Source organism: Camelina sativa, chromosome 17, assembly GCF_030686135.1.
Source record: "Camelina sativa cultivar CO46 ecotype springtype chromosome 17, ASM3068613v1".
NCBI classification, from domain to species: domain Eukaryota; kingdom Viridiplantae; phylum Streptophyta; class Magnoliopsida; order Brassicales; family Brassicaceae; genus Camelina; species Camelina sativa.
Genome location: NC_141896.1, coordinates 28,931,500 through 28,953,188, shown reverse-complemented (window position 1 = coordinate 28,953,188; position 21,689 = coordinate 28,931,500). Strand labels below are relative to the sequence as shown.

Genomic DNA, 21,689 nt, shown 5'->3' with positions numbered 1-21,689 from the left:
ACTATTTCAAAAAACAAACAAAGTATACCAAAAATATCTGTAAGGAGAGAAGGCTGTCGCATAAATCTGTCGCAACAGGCCATTAGTCTACCATAAATATCTTCCCACCCTATTACGTTTGCCGCTACACGCGCTTAAAACAAAAGTCTATCATCAAAGGGAAATTCCTCTACCAACTTAATCTAACGAATGGATTTCATGTACGTTGACCGATAAGTGTACCAACACTACAACTAAGTGTACCATCTACAGTGACCGATAAGTGTACCAAGACTACAACTAAGTGTACCAAAAATATCTAACGTACACCTTTAATCAGTCCACGTGTATAAATCTACCATCAAAGGATCGGTAGACTTAGTCCCAACTTCCAATGTTATTTTTTTTTTCTAATGGCATTAGCCGTAATTACGTTTTTTCTCAACACTAGTTTCAGGAATAGTATAGGTACAATGTGTTAGTCTAGTAATTACAAACAATTATATGTTACTTTTGTAATAAAGAAGCTTTTATGCAATATTCTAGTAACTCACCCTACATAAATTATAATGAATTTTTTGGTTTGGTTCAGCTTGGTTACACAAAAAATGTTTTTTCAGTCTAGTTATGAATGACTGTTCGGATTTTACAATAATGAAACTTCATTTGGTGGTGGTTTAATTAATTTGGTTAGGGTCGTCGGTTGAGGTTTTCTCCACGTTTATTAATGACATACATGCACTTTATTGTTTTGGAGCCCACACTCTACCAGCTACGGCCCAGGGCCTGTACATGAGCCTCCCCCGAGTTCAGAGTCCTTGTAAATTTTTTTTTCGCCTTCAGATCTCTCTCTCTAATGAGCTTCTAAGTTTCTCTGGCATCTCCGGTGTGTTGTGCTCAGGTACGACCTCTGATCTCCGATCGCCGATTCCACTCTCGCATCTTCCTTTAATCCATCTTTGAATTTCCCTATGTATTGACCGATCAGAAGTGCGAGATCGCTGCATTTTGAATTTTTAGTCTCCGGTGTTCTTCGAATTTTCACGTCGTAGTGTGTATGATGATGCTTAGAGATATTATACTGCATTTTCTGTGTTTACAATATAGGCTAAGGAGTAGAAAAATGATCTAGGGAGTTGCGAATTTGTATGTGGAACGACTTGGTTTGTTAGTATTCCTGTGTGATGATGATTCTGAATTTTATGTAATTGGAAGATACGAAAAGAATCTTGGGGGAAGATGCAGCACAGTCCAGTAACAATAGAGGACCAGTTGATATCGAAAGCTGTAAGGGAAGAATGCCCTTGGGAAAACCTCCCAAAACGACTCCAATCTATTCTTGGGTCCAAGGACGAATGGCATAAAAGGTTAGTTATTATTATTTTTCTTTTCCGTTGCATGTTTTCATGATTAGGGGATTTAATTACTTGTATCGGGATTGAGGTGTTCGATAGTATATCCTTTTCTCACTGTTTTGATTCTCTATGTAGGGTGACTGGGCATTGTATCAAGAAAAGACTCCTATGGAATACATGTTTTGCTTGTAAAGTTTGCAAAGAAGGTGAATATTATGAAGATATGATGCGTTACTTGCGAAAGAATCTGGCGGTGCGTGTTGATGGATATCTCTCTAAGAGGTCTTTTTATTTTATTTGCATTCTAGTTGAGAGTTTGCAAATCATTTTGATGTTGTTTCTCTGTCTTTTTTCATCCTTTTATCTCGTAATTGATGGCTACAATGTATAAGAAAGGTTTTGGAATCTATAATAGTGCCCAACAAGGTTTATTTTAGATTCTAGAATACCGTCTTATGTGATGGTAATTTAGTAATATGTTTCTTACTCTGAAAGGTAGCTGTGGGTTTACATAGTCGATACAAGGAGGAAAACTTTGTGAACTAGGATGAAATATAGGGCTATGTTTCTGTCACTGTCAGTGGATCTTTAAAGTTAATTGCTGTTGACCATTACCTGCAGCTATTTCCGTATCACCTCGCAGAGTATGTTTGCCGTGTAATGAGGATATCACCATTCAGATACTACTGTGACATGATATTTGAAGTCATGAGAAATGGTAAAATTGTTTCTTTACTTTAGAGCTCACTTTTTTACTTACCTATAGTTATAGCCAGCGATTTTGTCATCCTCATTCTTTTTAATTTGACACAGAGCAACCTTATGACAGTATTCCAAACTTCAGTGCGGCAGATGCGTTCCGGCTTACAGGAATAGGGAGGAATGAGTTCATTGATATCATGAATAAATGCAGATCTAAGGTACTTTTTGGTCTAGATTCTATACTGGTTTATGTGACTGCCATGTCCTGCAAGTTGCACTCTGCGACTTCTGACTGAAGAATCTTTATATATCTAAAACACGGGAATTCAACGTTTACAAAAGATTTAGATGGAATGTATCTTGTTTTCATTTTATGTCATTGTAATTTTAAGAAAGTTCAGAGCATCGTAGTGCATCGTTATAACTTGAGCCTATAAGTGGATGTAATTCAACATCTGTTATGTCTTATAAATTTCATTCATGTTTTGAGCTTTCCAGAAAATAATGTGGAAGCTGAACAAATCGATTGCAAAAGACTTCTTACCTACTCAACCTGTGGATTTCCCTATTGACCCTTGGTGGGGTGTTTGCCTAGTCAACTTCACCATAGAAGAGTTTAAGGTAATCTAAGTTCTCCTTTATCTTTCCATTTCTACTTTTTCAAACTGATTTTACTCGGAGTGAACGATGGCATTTTCATCCTGCTTGTTTCTTGTCTAATAACAGATCTTATTTCCTTGTTCTTTGCATAGAAACTTTCAGAAGATGAGATGGCGACAATAGATAAAATCTGCAAAGAGGAAGCTAATGCCTATATCCTCTTCGATCCAGAAGTCATAAAAGGTCTGTACCAGAGAGGATTGGTATATTTTGATGTCCCAGTCTATCAGGAAGACCGCTTTAAAGGTGAGTTTATGTTTGCCAGTATTTGCTAATGCATGTAATTGCATGTCAGGTGATTTTAAGAACAGTCTCAGAACCGGCTCGTCATATAACTAATTGTTTTATCATTGTTTTCCCATACTATTTCATGGTACTTTTATTTACTTGGAACAGAGCCAGTGAAGCTCCTAGATAGCCTGTTCTTAGATTCATATGGCAGGCTCATTTTTTCTATTGCGAAACTAAGATTTTCACTTAAATGCATGTCCTTTTGCATTCCTTTTTCAGTTTCAAAGCTTGAGGGGTTCATCTCTAATAGAGAGCAGTCTTACGAAGATCCAATTGAAGAGTAAGGGAACTATTGTGCCACATGGAAGCTTATTTTATCTTGGTTTTAGTTACCCCCGAAATTATCTAGCAGTCTAATAGCTGCAGCTGCAATTTGCAGGTTACTCTATGCAGTTTTTGTAGTTTCAAATGAGAACTCAACAGTTGCAGAGTTGGCATCTACTTTGCAAGCTGACGTAACTCAATTACAGGCTGCGGCATCTTTTGTTTGCCGGTTGGGATGGGCTGTCAAGTTAATTGATCCGTCATCTGTACTTCATGACAAGATTATGCCTGGGTCTCCACGTGCCATCCTCAGTGATGGCGAAGATGCATCTCGGGCTAGTTTAGGCTCTACGTACAGGTCTGCTGATGGTGAGGCGGCTCAACATGGAGATAGTTTAGGGACAGAAAGCTCTGGATCACGTTCTAGTCATGTTCGGGTTGCTTTCATAGTTGATGCTAATATAACATCGTATCTAATGATGGGTTCTGTGTCACCAGGTACAGTATCCTAGTTATATTTGGTGGCTAGCTTATAACTATTAACAGCCCATGAATATCAATTATCTGTGTAAAAGGATCACTTTTTGCATTTTTCTAATAAATTCTATTCATATTCATGAACGCTATTGTAGGATTGAAATCTCATGCTGTGACACTCTATGAAGCGGGAAAACTCGGGCATACTAGTATCCCAGACCTTTGCCAGGATTTGAGTACATTAGAGGGAGCGAAATTTGAGGGTGAACTGCAAGAATTTGCAAATCATGCCTTTAGTCTACGTTGTGTCCTGGAATGTTTGATATCTGGTGGAGTTGCTACAGATACAGTAGTTGATACTATGGGCTTGGGAACTTTGAGCAATGATGAGGCTGTTACTCTTCTTGCAGATGCTAATTTACCTGATAATTCGGGAGATTCCTTAACCAGCCAAAATAGTGAGGCTTCCGTGGTTTCAGATCCCCCTCAAGAGGATCCCTTGTCGACAGAGCGTGTCCATGAAAGCACTGAACATGAAGCAGCTTCCACTACATCGTCTGTTGATACTAGTACCTTGACTGAGAGCTACAGTTCTAACCTAAACCTTCAGAATGATGGAAAGCCAATCTCCGTTGAGGGACCTGACACCGGTAAAGGAAACAAGAAAAAGAAGAAATATCGCGTTGACATTCTCCGTTGTGAAAGTCTAGCTTCTCTAACTCCTGCTACTCTAGATCGTTTGTTTTCCCGTGACTACGATATTGTTGTGTCAATGATTCCTCTTCCACTTACTACTGTTCTTCCTGGACCGTCAGGCCCTGTTCATTTCGGTCCTCCCTCCCATTCATCCATGACGCAGTGGATGAAACTGGTATTGTATTCAACCGTGGGCACTGGGCCTTTGTCGGTTATCTTGATGAAAGGTCAGTGTCTGCGGATGCTTCCTGCTCCACTAGCTGGCTGTGAGAAAGCTCTCATTTGGTCTTGGGATGGATCTTCGGTTGGTGGTTTAGGAAACAAGTTTGAAGGTAACTTGGTCAAGGGAGGTATTCTGTTGCACTGTTTAAATTGCCTTCTCAAGTGCTCAGCTGTTCTCGTTCAGCCTCTCAGCAAGCATGATCTTGATCGCTCTGGAAGAATTGTTACTTTAGATATACCATTACCCCTGAAGAACGCTGATGGTTCCATTCCTCATTTCGGCGACGAGCTTGGACTTCCCCTTGAGGAAAATACTAAGTTGAACTCTCTCTTAACTAAGCTGGCAAACAACATGGAGTTGAAGACAGTCGGTTACATTCGGCTTTTGAAACTCTTTAAAGCTAAGGATTCGTCGGGTTCCTTTTTTCCAGATAATGATGAGAAGTATGAATGGGTCCCTTTAACCGTGGAGTTTGGGTTTCCACTTTTCAGTCCAAAGTTATGCAACAATATCTGTAAAAGAATCGTGTCATCACAGTTACTTCAAGCAGATTCGCTCATGGAACAACACGATGCAATGCAATGCATAAGAAAAAGGTTGAAAGATATATGTGCACAGTACCAAGCGACAGGTCCAGCTGCTAAACTTCTTTACCAGAAAGAACAAGCAAAGGAGCCTGCGCGTAGTAATAAGCTCATGAACTATGCAAGCGGAAGGTGGAATCCTCTCGTGGACCCTTCGTCACCAATAACAGGAGCCACAAGCGAATTCCAACGGCTGAAACTCGCTAATCGCCAACGTTGCCGGACCGAAGTTCTGAGCTTTGACGGTAGCATTCTTAGGTCAGTTTAGTTCATTCCATGGTTCATGATTATTCTTTTTTTTTTTTTTTTCCTTTTTTCAGTTTTTGAGGTATTTTGTGGGTGGTCACAGATCCTACACCTTGGCCCCTGTATATGAGGCTGTCACAAGGACCATTGATGAGAACGCACCTTTAAGTACAACAAAGGCAGACACTGATGAAGCAGATAGCCGAGAAGTGATTCTTCCAGGACTAAATCTTCTCTATGATGGTTCAGAGTTGCACCCTTTTGATATTTGTGCTTGCCTTCAGGCTCGTCAACCAGTTGCTCTTATAGCAGAAGCTGCTGTTGCATCTGCAAACCTTGCCCCGAAATAGAATAATACTCACTGAGATTCCAGTCCAAATATCGTAGGACATAATGTGAAAGGTAACATATATCGACTGAAATCTTGAATCTTATTTGTGTTCAAAGTCCATTAGCCAGTTGTAACAGTAGGATCACGCTTTAAGCATTGCGTTTGCATATGCATAGATATATAGGTTCTGTTTTACATTATGAAAAAACTAACTTATAGTTGTCTACTTCATATTTATGTAATATGTTTACGTATATTTTTACTAGTATGTATAATACTAAAGATATAATTTCTCAGTTAGTTTCGGTTTATTCAGTTTGGTTACCCCAAAAATTGGCTTTCAATTGTTTGGTCGGTTTTGGTTTGCTTTGCCAATGAAACGAATGAAACTATCTTAACTCCCTTAGATGTAATTTTGCAGGTCGGGTTCTTGTTTGTTTGTTTTTACATTCTAGCCGACTGGAAAATGCAATCTGCGGCGAGCATCAGAATACACTGATGTTGCTTAGTCGCAGTAAGGGTTAGGAAATCTACAAATTATATATTTGGCTAACGAATGATGAATGTATCGTTATACCATTATTGTGCTTCAGTTAAAAAGATAGTACTGAGGAAATTTTGGAGACATTGTGTGTGTAAGTGTCAAGGAAGGCTGTGGTTTATAGAGGAGTTTTGCGTTTGGGACTGTCTTGCACAGATTTTATCCCAATTTGGTTCGGGCGACTCTCGATGGCCCAGTTATTACGTCGAGGTTGATGAAAGTCTCTTTTTCCCAATAACAAAGTATATTTGGGATCAGTTTTTGTTCTTTTTCCATACAATCAAAAAATATGTTTGCTTTTTTTGGTTACGTATACGTCACGCACCGAAATCAAACTGTGGAATCTTTTCATAATCAAATCAATTCAAGTCTAACCATGAATTGTCAAATATAACTATTGAATTTTGTACACAAATCATAATCGATTTGTGTGTTTGTGTGTGTGCGTCTGTGTGGTAAGGATCAATTTGTACTTTTTAGTATGTATGGCTTTTTTTGTTTTAGTTTGGTTATGTTTTATGTTATTGATGTAATATTTTTTTTAGGGATGTTTAAACTTTATATTGTTTCTTGTTTCAGTTTATAAATCCTCTTATTAAATCCAAAATTTGATATCAATATTATTAGGTCTATACTTAATAAAGAAACAAAATTTGGTTTTTGTTACTTCATCTACGCGTATATCTTGGATTGTTTCTTTCTTCGAAATTTCATCGCCTTTCTCGTGTTGACTTTTAAGATTTCGTTTTCGGGTAGACTTGCCAAACACTTTGGTTTCGTCTTTGTAAATACGTTACTTAACGTCGTATCAGTGCTGTCTAGACTTTTTTCTCAAGACCTATTAACATTATTGTTACTAATTTATCTTGAAAGTTGCTTTATTGGTTTTGAACTTTTGGAGCTCTTCGAGAAGTTAGAAGATATGATGAGATTCTTTTCGTATCTTGGAGTAATTTTACTCTTTCAAACACCCGAAAACGCTTTATTCAACTGTAGCTTCAGTTAAAAGAGTGGAAATTGCGAAAAATTACCTTACAGTAGATTCATTGTTTCCCAAAACAATAGATTACAGGTAAATATTATTGGATGATCTTTCTAACATCTATTCTACCTGAAACAGATAGAATATTGGTAAAAGTTAGAACAAAATGCAAATATTGGATTTCTTGATTTAGCATTCCATTTGATAACAAGACTAAGGTGTTGATTGGTTCTCCTGCTACCTCCCGCAAACGCTGCATTTGCGGGTGGTAGCGGTTCCTAGCGATTGGTACCAATCACACAAATCACTTCTAACCGCTTCAAACCATTGAATCCCAAAAGCTGCTTTCCGCAAGCGTTTGCAGTTGCGGGCGTTTGCGTTTGAATTTTTTTTTTTTTTTGAAAAAACTTAAAACAAATCAATGATAATGAAATATTTTTTTATATATATCTTTTACGTAACTATTTTATTCATTAAGGATGGGAGAAAATGAAGTACTGATACGATTGAGAATATTAAAAAATAAACAATTGGATGAAAATAAGATTTCAATTAACAATAACCCGAAAAACTTGATGTAAATTTAATGGCACATCACACATAAGTTCAGAAAAATCTAAATAAATATAACATTTCATCAGAAATTTAAGAAAATAAGATTATTTGTGAAAAATATAAAAACAAATCACGAGTGACTCTTCTCAACTCTCGTTTGATCATTACTACCGATGCAAATACTGCTCCACAAAACTTATTGAGTATGTGAGATTTAAGAAAGAAGATCTACGATCTAAAACATATGTTTAGTCATTTATCAAATTAATTGTTTAAAGTTTTGGTAAAAAGCCAAATGCATAAAGTAATAAGTATTTTACTATGAAATTTATTAGTTTTTAAAATAATTATTTTAGTATTTTTAATGAATTTTAATTATAAATCAAGTTTAATTAATAAAGTTTTTGATATTTTAAACATTTATATAATTATATATTACATTTATTATGTTCCAACCGCTATTGCACCCGCTGGTCAACCAGTCGTAAACTTCCCGCAAACGCATCAATTTTAAACCGCTAAACCAGTCGTTCAAAATGCTTAATAACACTTAAAACCGCAATCGTCCGCTTCCGCAATCTCCCACAACCACAATCGCAACTGCAGCGTTTGAACCAATCAGACTCTAAATAGTCATGAAACAATTAGGGGGGTGTATTCAACTTGACATTTTAAGTGATTTGTGTGAAACTTACAAATCCTATGTTATTCAATCATGTATTTTAAAAAGTCTATTAAAATCCACTGTTATTGAACTGATGATTTAAAAATCTACTTTAAAATCCACTGTTATTCAAAATAGTTTGTGGATTTGGATTTTAATGATTTTTGAGATTCTGGAGGATTTAGGTGGGATTTGTTTAGTTAAAAATAGAGAAATCCAAATCTCATGGTTTTATGTGGGATTTGAAAGAATTTTACAATAAATCATATCAATTTCCCTAAAATCTTTCAGAATTCCAAATTTTCTAAATCCCATCAAATTTTTTAAAATCATGGTTTCAATACACCCCCCTTAGATTTACCTAATTCACCACAAATAAATACTTTTGTTATTAAAATTAAAAGACGACAGAAAATGCCATGTGCTACAATCATAGTAGTAGTGGAATTTTGGTCCATAATAAAACAAAAATTAACTAATCTCGAAACCATTACTCTAAAGATCTCATGTGATCTTTTTTTTTTATTATCGAATAGACTTCCATAGAGTTTGTGTTTGTTAAGGAAATAAATAAAAGTCGCTGCCTGCTTTTGAACGCCGCCCATTTCCTCTAGACTCTCTCCCTATTGAAAACAACGCGTTTGTTTATTGTCGGGGTCGGCCAAGACTCACTAATTAATCCATCCGACGACGCAAATTTCATCTCGAGTTCTATCCTTAATTCCCAAAGCCTATAGCATGAACGTGAGGATCGAGTAAAAAGAAAAAAAGGGTAATAAATCAACAATGGATATTTGAAGAAACAAATACAATTCTACAGAGAAACAATATCATGATACATTTGCAAATAAATATTGTGCACTAGCACATGATCTTTATTTGATTCATGAAAAAATTATTTATCATTTTTAGTCATTTGTTTGGTTTATTTCCAAAATGATAGTTATACACGTTGGACTTATTTTCAAAAGGTATTATGTTGAACTTGTAGTTTCCAAGAAACTTAGGTTTTTTCCACCTAACCCTTCACTATATAAACTCACTTTTGTCTCTTGACCGATATAATCACAGTTCCTTTTGCTAATCTATAAAAACTCTCTCACTATACTACCTACGTAAGTAACGTAACAATGGCATCCAAATCCTTCGTTGTTTGCCTCTTCCTAGCTCTAGTGGCCTCCTCCGTCGTTGCTCAAGCTCCGGGACCAGCTCCAACCTTATCTCCCCTCCCAGCTACTCCTCCACCGTCTCAGTCTCCAAGAACAACCGTGCCGGCACCTTCACCTTCACCCTTAACCAATCCTCCTTCCTCAGCTCCTACCACCGCTCCTCCGGTTAGTCAGCCGCCGAGTGATTCTCCAGATGCCTCCACTTCTCCGCCAGCTCCTCCGACGCCTACTTCCCCTGCCGGAGCTCCAGGCACAAATGTTCCATCTGGTGAAGCTGGACCTGCTCAGTCTCCCCCAACTGGCTCTCCAAACGCCGCTTCAGTGAGTAGAGTCTCCGTCTTCGGAACTTTCGCCGGAGTGACTGTGATCGCTGCTTTGATGCTGTAGATGCTATTTTGTCTTATGTAATAGATTCGTTAGGAATATCTTTGGTTTCATTGTTTGTCTTTTTTTTGTTATTAATAATTTGATTTATAGTGTTTTAGAGATTTGTGGATTCGATTTCTGATTTGTTTCTACTTTATATTATGTTTTTTATCGTGTTATTGTTGGTATTATGTTTGCTACAAGTTTTTTTTTTTTTTCTTTTTATCTCCTTGATTATTGGCATTCTTGAATAAAATCATGGTTACTAGAATTCAACTTTTAATTAAAATTACAAGCGAAGTTAGTGGAGAGTTGTTAATGAAGAGTTTAGGAAAGCGAAGAGACTAGAGAGTGACGACCCGTGTATGAGTGATAAGAATGAAAGTAGGAACTCTTCTCTCTTATCTCTTCTCAATCCACAATACAATCTCAAACCCTAATTGATAAGCTTGAAGTTACAGTTCTCCAATCTCATAACCTAAGAATAGAGCCATACACTCTAACAACACAATGTGATCACGCAGATACCCTCTCCACAATCTCTCCTCTCTATTTATAGGCTAAACTAATTAATAAGACTGCTATGCACGTGCACAACTCTCTCTGATTACTCTCACATATGCCTACTTATCAATACTCCCCCGTTTGACGACAGCTTGTCCTCAAGCTATGAAGGAGCAAATGGGATTGACACGGAAGCAAAGAAGACGACCATTCTTGCCAAGGCAAATCTGTTGCACGCACAATCCTCTTCTGTACCATAGTGACTCCGTGAAAGTGCAGGTCCGGACTTAGACGTCGCATATGTGGCTCTTTTTTTTTTATTTTTTTGGGCAAACTAGCCCACAAGTCGTGTAATAGCATCATAGCATATTGCTACAGCTTCAGATTGTTGCACCCATGGAGAACCTGTCCAAACTGTGTTACCAAGCAGAATATGGTGAAGTGAAGGATTGAACATCCATTGTTGCAGGTTTACGAGCTGCAGATTCTTCTTTCTCCAATAATGCCACACAGAATAATAGACGTTCCTGTCCCCATATGCTGAATACAAGCCAATAAACTTCTCTTTAGAACTCTGTTTCGCAGTATTGTTGCAAACACATATCAGTATTGATCTCTTGTCAAACTTATACTCCAAAATATGTTGGCTTCTAATGAAAATTAAACAGTATCCACCAACTGTATACTCCTCAATTCATTGCAGAGATTGGTGTTGCAACAATCGAAAAGGATACAAGTCCCTGTTTTTCCAGCGATGCCTCACCAAAAAGAAATAATTCCAAGCACCCACTAAGAACACTCTGTCTTCTCTTGCTTTATCCCCATTATGCCATGTGTAGTGTTGAGGTTGAAACAATTGTTGTTGGACGTGGAATTGCATCCAGTCTCTTGCTTTGGGCATCAGTGCTAAATCATCTTCCATACTTGACCAATCTTTAAACACATGCCACACCCTTATTGTATCTGCAGACACCATGGTACACAAATTCCCACCATTTAAATTCCAAAACGTTGCAATATCTGCGTCCTCGAGTTGTCCACTTGTAAGAGCCTCTTTATGTGATACTTGTTGATGTAGCACAATGCTCGGCACAAGCGTATTCCAGCAATTATAACCTTTGTGTTGTTGTCTCTGTCGTTGTGAGGCATGTCCACTAAGAAGCATTCCATCGAACATATAGTGGCCATAAAGATTCCTCAGATCAAGAGATGAAATCTGCATCTTTGATGCATCAACGCTGAGGATAAACAGACTGCATTCCATGTCCACACTCTGTTCTTTAACCCTCTTCGAGTCATGGAGCAAAATCAGTGTGTGTTGTGGAACAGACTCAGGCTCTGAAAGTTTGTTGTCAGTGAAGTTTCACAAATCAAAGCATGGTGTTGCCACATTTGTTTAACACAAACAGATTCCTCTTTCTCAGTCTCAGTCAACGGCTTCTCTTTAGAGGAGTCATTCTCTTTCTTAGCTGAATCTGACTCTTGCATTGAATCTTTTACCAAAACCACTTCATAATCAGAAGTTTGTATCGGAGGGCTTCGAGGATTGATGTTTCCAAACCGAACATACAATCGTGACTTGAAATGTTTCCAGTTTGTGAAAGATATATGCTTAAACCAACTCAAAGCATCTCCTTCCAAGTGCGACGCCACCAAATGTATCTTCTCCACATCATTATTTTGAGAAAAACGAAAGAATCTTTCAACCTTCGAAATCCAAACACACAGATAAACTCCATTGAAAATAGGTATTTCGGCTGGCTTGACCAAACCATCTCCATAGCCCATCATCAACGTTGATTCCCCCTTGCTCAAAAGTGAATTATCTTTCTGATGTTCCATTGATATGTTGAGCCCTGAATCAGAAACGTTTACCTGCGGTGATGACAGAATCTTGTTTGCAATTGCAGTGTGTTCCCGTAGCGATTGCCTTTCAAAACACAAATCCACGTCGCTATACGTTTCTTTCTTCTTCTCAGAGACTTCAATCGGTTTCTCTGCAACAGTCTTTGCTATGCGTAGCTTCACAGAAGAAGGCTGTTGAGACGATCACTTCGTCTGAACCGAGCATTGGAACTCCTCCCAACTTCGTTCGGCGATTCTTTCAGGATCGTCATAGGTACCAAAAAGCACACAACAATGATCCCTTCATCGCATGCCAACTCTGGTAAGGCCTCCCCGATTCAACATCACAAACAAACTCGTCTGCGTTGCCTACGATGAAGCCATGTGCAAAGTGTAATCTGTCAAAATCTGTGTAATCTCCCAACACAAAACGATTCTCCATCCAATCAAGCCAAAGATGCAAATCAGATCTTGCACATGTGAAAATTGGAACCAAAACGAGATCCATGGCGGTTGTTTGAACAAAATCCCAAATTGTAAAAACCCTAACTTTCTTCAGCTTTTGATTCGATCCGTGTTCACAAGCGCACCATTTGATAAAAATGAAAGTAGGAACTATTCTCTCTTAATTATCTCTTCTCAATCTACAATACAATCTCAAACCCTAATTGATAAACTTGGAGTTACAGTTTTCCAATCTCATCACCTAAGACTAGAGCCATACGCTCTAACAACACAATGTGATCACGCAGGATACCCTCTTCACAGTATCTCATCTCTATTTATAGGCTAAACTCATTAATAAGACTGCTATGCACGTTACAAAAGTTTCGTACTCGTTCGAGACTATATTCTCTGACTCTGAAGCTTAACAAATTTTGTTACAAAAAAAAAGGTAATTTCAGAATTTCAATGGAACTTTCGAAAAATATATATGCCTCATCACGGTATCACAATATCTCCACTTAGTTTGTGGTGTTGCGAAACATATTCAAATCATCTGCCTCATAGGTCTCACAATATCCATTTGCTTGGTAAAGGCTTTCGCCAGATGATGATCTATATATTTTTGGTGCAAAAGATTGAAGTAAGTAGGCACACAACAACAAAAATAATATTGAAACTAAGTAAATGATATGTGGCGTATATACTGTTAAATATAAGGTAAAATAATTTTTGTTCTAGAGATAAGTTTACTAAGCTATTTTCATTGAATAAAAAAAGGGGCTGTCCAATGTCGAGTAGAACCACCCAATCTCTGATCACGTCCAATGTCTCCGAGCAAATATTTTTCAACTTATATTTTCCAGAATCCATTGTTCATCTTTCTAGAATAATAGTTTTCACCTAATTACTCACAAACATCGGTTTTGTTTGGTTTACTATTTGTTTAACCAACGAAGACATTACAACGGAAAAAACATAATCTAAACAAATTAAAAGTAATTTGAATTCGATCCATAATTCTTCTTAACTATAAACGACCACACACAAAAAAAAAAAAAAAAAAAAAAAAAAACTAATAATTTTAAAACCTCCAGAAAAACAAATCAAAAAACCAACCAACCAAAATATTAGAAAAAGACTAAAACTTCAATCAAATAGAAGCTGACAAGTACGTGAACCCCTTGGCGACAATGACAACTCCTTGATCATCTCAAGTTGTTTGTTAGGGTCGGTGGATTTAGAGTATATAGATGCCTCTTTTAAGCAGTTTGCGCTTCTTAAGATGAATGCTGCTACTTCTTTCTCAGCTTCAGTTCCTTCATAGTCTTCCCATTCGAGATTTTCAAGACTTGATAATAGACATTCAGGAACTAAGCTTGGTTCAATCCAGCACGGGAGCTCTTGAGGGTTATGGCACTGATATATACATATAAGTATAGATTGGATTAGAGAACAACATATATAAAGGTCGAGGAAAATGAATAATTCAGGTTTAGATCTTATGTACCTGGTCAAATTCGAGAGTTTTTAAATTAGGAGAAACTTTCAGCATACACATCAGTACATCCACCCACGCTTTGTCACATGTGCATATTATTAAAGTTTCGAGAGAACAGAAGACACAACTAGGAGGATATATATCCTGCATAATTAAGCAAAAACATTTTTGACCACAAGGAAATAATCAATTGTATGTAACGAACAACGATAGGAAACAACAGTCTTAGCCGTAAACGAAAAAACAAAAACAAAAAATACCTTTGAACTAGATAAACATAAACCGAGAAGCTTGACTGAAGTAATAGACCCTAGTATCATTCCAGGAAGAAAGCAATCGATGTCGAGAGTTGCCTTTTCCAGCTTAGGCATATTATTCTCAATGACACATAATCTACCTTGATGATCAATAATGTCCAATTCATCCAGAGAAGGAGCGTCTATCACAAAGCCATGATCATCATCTATATCGTGTGGTCTATACATGATGAATAACTTCTTTAAAGAAGGCACTCTAACAGTGAAGGTAGTCACATTGCTATTTGGACCGTGAACCACATATAAGTCTTCAAGAACATGACAATTGGATAAAAGCCTATTTACGAATTCGTCACCAGGGTACTTCACCGATACAAGTTCCAATGACTTGAGGGAATGGAAAGACAAATTTGAAGAAGCATCCACAAGAATCACACTATTAAGTTTCAATGTCACTAGCATTCTACACTCTGTGTACAATCTCTTTGGAATTGTGATTGGAGATGGTCTAGAAAAGGTATCGATCTCGATAATCAGCTCACGCAGAGAGCTTTTATGTGCAGCGCTAATCCACACGGGAATATCTTCATCACGACAGGTAGTACCAATTTTGAAGTGCAAAGTCTCGAGAATTGGAGCCTTGTGCAATGCCAAAGACCTATCTACAAAGCCCGAAAATCTTTGAATATTCTTGTTGCTATCATCGTATACAAGTCTTGGTACCATCATCCAAAGGAATCTCCAACGTTTAGACAGAATCATTGTGGCCACAACATCTTCCGTTGGTAGTAACGACAATATTTCTAAGAGCAACGCATCAGGCAATTCACTTAACCTATCCGGACCCCTTTGGAATTTCAGTTGCTCACTGTCGTCAAGGCCAAAAAGCCAAAACCAGATACGAGAAAACATCGAAAAGACAACGAGGCTTGAGAGATTCTAAGTGTGTGTTTTATCTTTTCCGTAGGAACCAAACAAATAGTCTGAAGAAACGACGCATGCAGGTTAATCAAGCAACCACACGATCATGTGTGCATATCTCTCCTGATATTAACTTATCTCTTTAGTCTGTTTGCTAAAAGAAAATTAAGTCTCGTACCTTTCAATATATACCTTAATATATTTTTTATATAGATTTATTGATATTTATATTTTTCAAATTTTCTGATAATTTAGATAAATTATCGGAATATAAATATCTAAATAAAATTATATTAAGGTATTCATTGGTTTATTGGTTTTATGATATTATTGATATTTATTGGTTTTATTTGGTTTAATGGTTCCAGGTTTTGGTTTTGATTAGAAGTTAGAACTATGGTTTCGTAGTTTTTTTTTCCTAATGACTGTTCTTATGCTTGTAAGAAGGGTCTTAATGGACTCCTTACCATGAATAAGAAAATAATTTCCAACTGACCTGAATTTTTTGGCTTATAGAAATCTCTTATGTTCCACGCTTCCATGTTGTTTCCGTGATGACTGAGTTGCGATAATTTAGGAGATATATATGCACACATGATCGTGTGGACTGAGTTTCATGCTAGACAACATGCTAATTCCTCAAGAACAAGAGCGAAAGCTTTGGCTTATAACAATCTCTTATGTTCCATCCAATGCTTCGCTTCTGCGTACCCGCTTCTCATTCTATACAACATAGATTTAAACTATAAATTGTTGTTTCAATGGCCTAGAACAATCTATTTGTCACTTAAATAAAACTAAACTAATATCCTGAATTGGTTTCATACCGGATTTAAGTGATTTTTTACCAGATTTGATTCATAAACTGTTTAAATTCAGATTTATGGGGAAATAAATGAGAACTTTGAATTCAGGGAAGGGAAATTGCAATCTGTACCCACAGATAACTTGATAACTAGGTTGACCAAATCGATCACTGTATCAAACTCTTTTAGACTATTTTACCCTTATAATTTCTCTCCTATTTTTTCTTCTTTCTTTTCTTTTTCCCTTCTCATGTTCCTATTTTATTTTTTCTGACGACACAACAATATTAGATTAACAATGACCACTTAAAAGTGAAATCCAATAAAAATCGCCTGTAACAATGTTATTTACTTGAGACAGTGTTGGTTTACCGGACATAGAGACGATGTCGATGGAGATGATTAACAGTGAAAAAAATGATTGTGTCAGGTGGTGTTGAATCTATCGGTGGTGATGATTAACAGTGGTTTTGTCAAATCTTTCACAAAATAGATTTTAACGGTGGCAGAGATGTATTTAACAACGATAGTGATGATGACTGATGATTTCTGTAGGTTAATTTTGGATCTCTACTACCTTCTCTGTTTCTTCTACAAACTTAACGATAATAATTAAATTATCAAGGTAAATTAACATGGTAATATAGAAGATAGCTGATATGAATAACATTATCAATAAAGTTAATATTTATTACGTTTAATAAAAATCAATTATATTAGATATATTATATACTTCATGATTTACACAATAAGTCTAAGTTTATCACATAATTTGTAACTTATCGTGATATAATGTGTTTTACATTTTTAATTAAATAATTAAAATAATCTTATTGTTATTAATATAGTCCATAATTATATATATACCTGTTATTATAATTTTTATCAAAGAAACCATGTTAGCAAATAACTTGTATACCGAGTTAACACGATAACTGATTGTGTTTATCACATAAATTATAAAATTTACCTTGATAAAACATATTATATCAGCTATCTTATATATTACCATGTTAATTTACTTTGATAATTTAATTAATATCGTTAAGTTTGTAAAAGAAATAGTGAAGGTATTAGGGATTCAATATCAACCTACAGAGAACGTAATATATATTAAATTATTTTGATAATGTTATTCATACCAGTTATCTTATATATTATCATGTTAATTTATTTTTATAATTTAATTATTGTCGTTTGTAGAAGAAATAAAGAAGGTATTAGAGATTTAATATCAACAAACAGAGAAAATATTGTTATCATGTTAACTCAATAGATAATCATCTATTTTTTAATATGTTTTAATCCAAATATTTAATAAATATTATCGTTAAAAACAGATAAAATATAGATATTTGTTTTGTTATATCGGTAAACAATTTGTTAACATGGAAATGGCAATTTTGTCCACATTACACAAATTAAGGAGAGAGAACTAATTATACAAAAATTACAGCTATATTCTTAATTTTTGAGTATATAAATTAATATAGCCCTTCAGGGAAATATAGGCTGAAAAGAATTTGTCAAAATATCTGAGATGAGATTAAAATTTGGATTGCATCTGATTCGATGCAATAGTTATGGTGGAAAAATTATAATATGACGTTTTCCTTTTAAAAAGATATATTTTATTTATTTGATATACAATTAACCCGTCAATTTATATTATAAACCTCCTAAAATTATGTATAGAAAAAATAAATTTAATAGATATATTAAATATACACATAGATAATATAACATGAAACCGAAAAAGCTTTACAGTTCATGAAGCTTGCCAAAAATTTCTTACTTGCGGGCGGTAAGAATGTCCGAAAAATTGATCTAATTCACAACACGTTGGGCAGTAAGAATGTCCGAAAGAAATGATATAATTTACAACACGTCATTGACTAGCCTAAGTGGAGGTTCCTAATAAAAATCTTGACTATCCAATCTCAGGTTGTGTTACTAAACTACACTGAAGGCTCTTTAAGTTTCAAATTGCTCTTGCATTAGGTGAACCAAAATCAAACCTAATGTCAATTTTGGTTCTTATTATCATCACTCATTTGTTACGATTCTTAAATTATTCAATGTGTGCCGTTTTCAGGGTATATATATATATATGTCTAATTCCTGCACCAATGAACGGAGGTATTCCGTATTTGAACGGTAATGAGCATTACGCGTATATTGATAAGTCCCCTTCAGCTTCAACTTCATGCGGTAATGAGCATTACGCGTATATTAACTAGTAGAGTTCGATCACTCTTGTATGTGGGAGTAGTGATCTATCTACTTCCTGTTAGGAGCGCAAAAATCGAAATAAGTCTAAACAATCCCCCACATGAATAGAAATAAGTCTAAACATATGACGACATAACTAACCCTATAGACTGACAGTACTAGCTAGACTAGACAGACCTTCGAGAGTATATGCGAAAACTAACTGTATCTGAATTGTTGGCGTTTTTCAACCTTGAACCGACTCATTGTTATACCTGTCGAGTTTACTCGGCCAGATGGTGAACATGATGTCTTGAACCATCCGGATTTGTATGTAAACTTAGACAGCAGGCATAACACAGCTTCGTTTTCTCGTAGAACGAGGTTATCTATTGTGTTCATTGTGGCCTTGAACATGCCTGGTTAATCATGAGTGAACTTGGAGAGTATAACCTCATATTTTCTCCTAGAAACGGCCCCATTTCACACTCATAAGGTGATTTTTATAAGCTGCTTGTATTTAAAGAAATATCCTGTAATTATTTCAAATATTTTACAAAGCTATGTTTCAAATCATTAAAAGCATATGCTTAACCTCTAACATACAGGAAGCACTTTACATCACTCTAGGAACTGGGAAAAGACAAAAGTCTTCTAGTGCTTGTAGCAGATTCAGCTTGATTTAGTTGTCCCTTTGAACCTAGGTCATGGGGTCTCCAATCTGAGTAGGTGGGGTTACCATCAAACATCCTCTTAAGTCGTAGGCTTTAAACCATTCCTCTAGATGATTTTATAACTTTCTCGCGCCAAACCTTTTGTAAATGGATCCGCTAGGTTTTCTTTTGTATTGATGTAATCAATTGTAACTACACCAGTTGAGATAAGTTGTCTAACAGTTTTATGTCTCCGTCTGATGTGACGAGATTTGCCATTGTAATGGGTATTCCTTGCCCTGCCCAAAGCCGATTCGCTATCACAGTGTACACGTATTGCAGGCACAGGATTCCCCCACATTGGGATGTCTTCCAAGAAATTATGAAGTGATCCAGCTTCCGACATAGCTATCTCCAGAGCTATGAATTCAGATTCCATAGTTGATTTAGCTGCCAGAGTTTGTTTGGAAGACTTCCAGGACACTGCTGCACCTCCAAGTGTAAAAACATATCCACTTGTGGATTTTGAGTTTCTCGAGTCTGCGATCCAGTTGTCATCACTGTAACCTTCCAAAACTCCGGGTTCTCTACCATAGTGCAAGCCATGATCTTTGGTATAACGTAGATAGTCCAAAACTCTAGCTATAGCCATCCAATGCTTATGTCCTGGATTACTTGTGTAGCGACTAAGTACATTTACAGAGTGCGCTAAATCTGGTCTTGTACAGTTTGTCAAGTACATTAGACTGCCAATTACTCTTGCATACTCCACCTGTTGCACAGGTTCACCAGAATTTTTGGTTAAGTGAATTTGAGGATCCTCTGGAGTTTTTGCAGTCCCAGTTGAGTAATGCTTGAATCTATCAAGCACTTTTTCAGCATAGTGTGTTTAAGACAAGATAAGGCCCTCATCAGTTCTAATGATTTTTATCCCCAAAATTACATCTGCTAAATCCAAGTCCTTCATCTCAAAATTTCTTTTGAGCATGTTTTTCGTTTTGAGTGATGATGTCTTTGTTGCTGCCAATGATGAGCATATCATCTACATATAAGCATAACAAAATGTACCCTGATGGAGTAGTTTTGTAGTATATGCATTTGTCACATTCATTAATGCGAAAACCATTAGACATCATCATACTGTCAAACTTCTCATGCCACTGCTTAGGAGCCTGTTTGAGTCCATATAATGACTTCACAAGTTTACACACTTTGTGTTCTTGTCCTGAAATAACAAATCCTCAGGTTGTTTCATGTAGATTTCCTCTTCTAAATCTCCATGGAGAAAAGCAGTTTTTACATCCATTTGATGGATTTCAAGATTTCTCAAGGCTGCAATACCTATGAGCATCCTGATCGAAGATAGTCTTGTTACCGGTGAATAGGTATCAAAGAAGTCTAAGCCTTCTTTTTGCCGAAATCCTTGCACTACAAGCCTAGCCTTGTACCGCTCAATATCGCCATTTGGTTTTCGTTTTATCGTAAAAATCCATTTACATCCCAAAGGCTTAAATCCTTGTGGTAGATCTGCCATCTCATACGTATGATGTTGCATGATAGAGTCTATTTCAGTTTTGACTGCTTCCTTCCAATAAGGTGCATCAGGTGTAGACATAGCTTCTGCGTATGTTCTTGGTAGATTTTCAGCTAGAAAAGCCATCATTAGAAAATCATCACCAAACGATTTACTTTTGCGAGCTCATTTGCTTCTTCTAGGTTCCAGTTCTGTTTCTATAGAAGTAGTACTCAAAGTATTGCCAGCTTCCAAAGTCACTGCATCTTGTTGTTCACAAGTCCGTTTTTGAGTTTTCCTACAGGGAAAAATGTCTTCAAAAAATGAAGCATTTCTTGACTCCATAACTGTATTCACATGGATATGTGGAATATCTGATTTATGAACCAAAAATTGATATGCACTACTGTTATGTGCATATCCGATGAAGATACAGTCTACGGTCTTAGGCCCAATTGTGACCTTTTTAGGAGGTGGTACAGCCACTTTTGCTAGACACCCCCACACTTTGAGGTATTTGTACGAAGGTACTGTACCTTTCCAAAGCTCATATGGTGACTTGCCAGTAACCTTATGCGGTATCTTGTTGAGGATGTAATTAGTGGTAAGCAAAGCTTCCCCCACATGTTCTGGGCTAACCCAGATTCTTGCAACAACGCATTCATCATCTCTTTTAGAGTTCGATTCTTTCGTTCCGCTACTCCGTTAGATTCTGGCGAGTAGGGAGCGGTTGTCTGATGTATAATGCATTTTTCTCTGCAAAATGCATTGAACGGCTCATTATATTCTCCTCCTCTATCACTTCGAACTACTTTCATAGTTTTCTGAAGCTGATTTTCTACTTCGAGGGTGAACTCTTTGAATTTTTCCAGTGCTTCATCTTTGCTATGCAAGAGATATACATAGCAATATCTTGCGCAATCATCAATGAAGGTAACAAAATATTTCT

The 21,689-nt window shown here is 36.4% G+C and overlaps 1 protein-coding gene and 2 pseudogenes across 14 annotated transcripts; 2 read left to right on the top strand and 1 right to left on the bottom strand.

The window, feature by feature from the left end:
• Nucleotides 1-696: 696 nt before the first annotated feature.
• Nucleotides 697-6,648, top strand: LOC104757831 (uncharacterized). 13 transcript variants are annotated; one of them, XR_015587149.1, is made up of 12 exons: nucleotides 697-880; nucleotides 1,195-1,346; nucleotides 1,470-1,587; nucleotides 1,956-2,052; nucleotides 2,148-2,254; nucleotides 2,535-2,657; nucleotides 2,789-2,942; nucleotides 3,207-3,267; nucleotides 3,367-3,749; nucleotides 3,884-5,489; nucleotides 5,581-5,879; nucleotides 6,230-6,648. XR_015587149.1 is itself a non-coding variant. In XM_087495975.1 (11 exons), exons 2-11 carry the CDS (start codon nucleotides 1,219-1,221, stop codon nucleotides 5,825-5,827), a joined length of 3,024 nt encoding a protein of 1,007 aa, XP_087352101.1. In that variant the 5' UTR covers nucleotides 718-880; nucleotides 1,195-1,218; the 3' UTR covers nucleotides 5,828-6,104. The 13 variants fall into 13 exon arrangements, 6 of the variants coding, with proteins under 6 accessions (XP_087352101.1, XP_087352105.1, XP_087352106.1 ...); XR_015587151.1 differs by having other exon boundaries at nucleotides 742-880; nucleotides 2,527-2,657; XR_015587150.1 differs by having other exon boundaries at nucleotides 756-880; nucleotides 1,470-1,616.
• A 2,150-nt stretch (nucleotides 6,649-8,798) lies between these two features.
• LOC104757832 (classical arabinogalactan protein 5 pseudogene) lies at nucleotides 8,799-10,356 on the top strand (annotated as a pseudogene). The gene has a single exon (XR_015587254.1). The product of XR_015587254.1 is annotated as a classical arabinogalactan protein 5 pseudogene (transcript).
• Nucleotides 10,357-14,027: 3,671 nt separating this feature from the next.
• LOC104759706 (putative FBD-associated F-box protein At1g32375 pseudogene) lies at nucleotides 14,028-15,548 on the bottom strand (annotated as a pseudogene).
• Between the last annotated feature and the right edge of the window lie 6,141 nt (nucleotides 15,549-21,689).

What these genes read in the sequence shown, in the direction of transcription:
- LOC104757831 (XM_087495975.1), top strand. Translation starts at nt 1,219, where the DNA reads ATGCAGCACAGTCCAGTAACAATAGAGGACCAGTTGATATCGAAAGCT. An exon ending in ATTTGAAGTCATGAGAAATG is followed by an intron (nt 2,053 to 2,147) that starts GTAAAATTGTTT and finishes AATTTGACACAG; the next exon opens with AGCAACCTTATGACAGTATT. An exon ending in TGAATAAATGCAGATCTAAG is followed by an intron (nt 2,255 to 2,534) that starts GTACTTTTTGGT and finishes TGAGCTTTCCAG; the next exon opens with AAAATAATGTGGAAGCTGAA.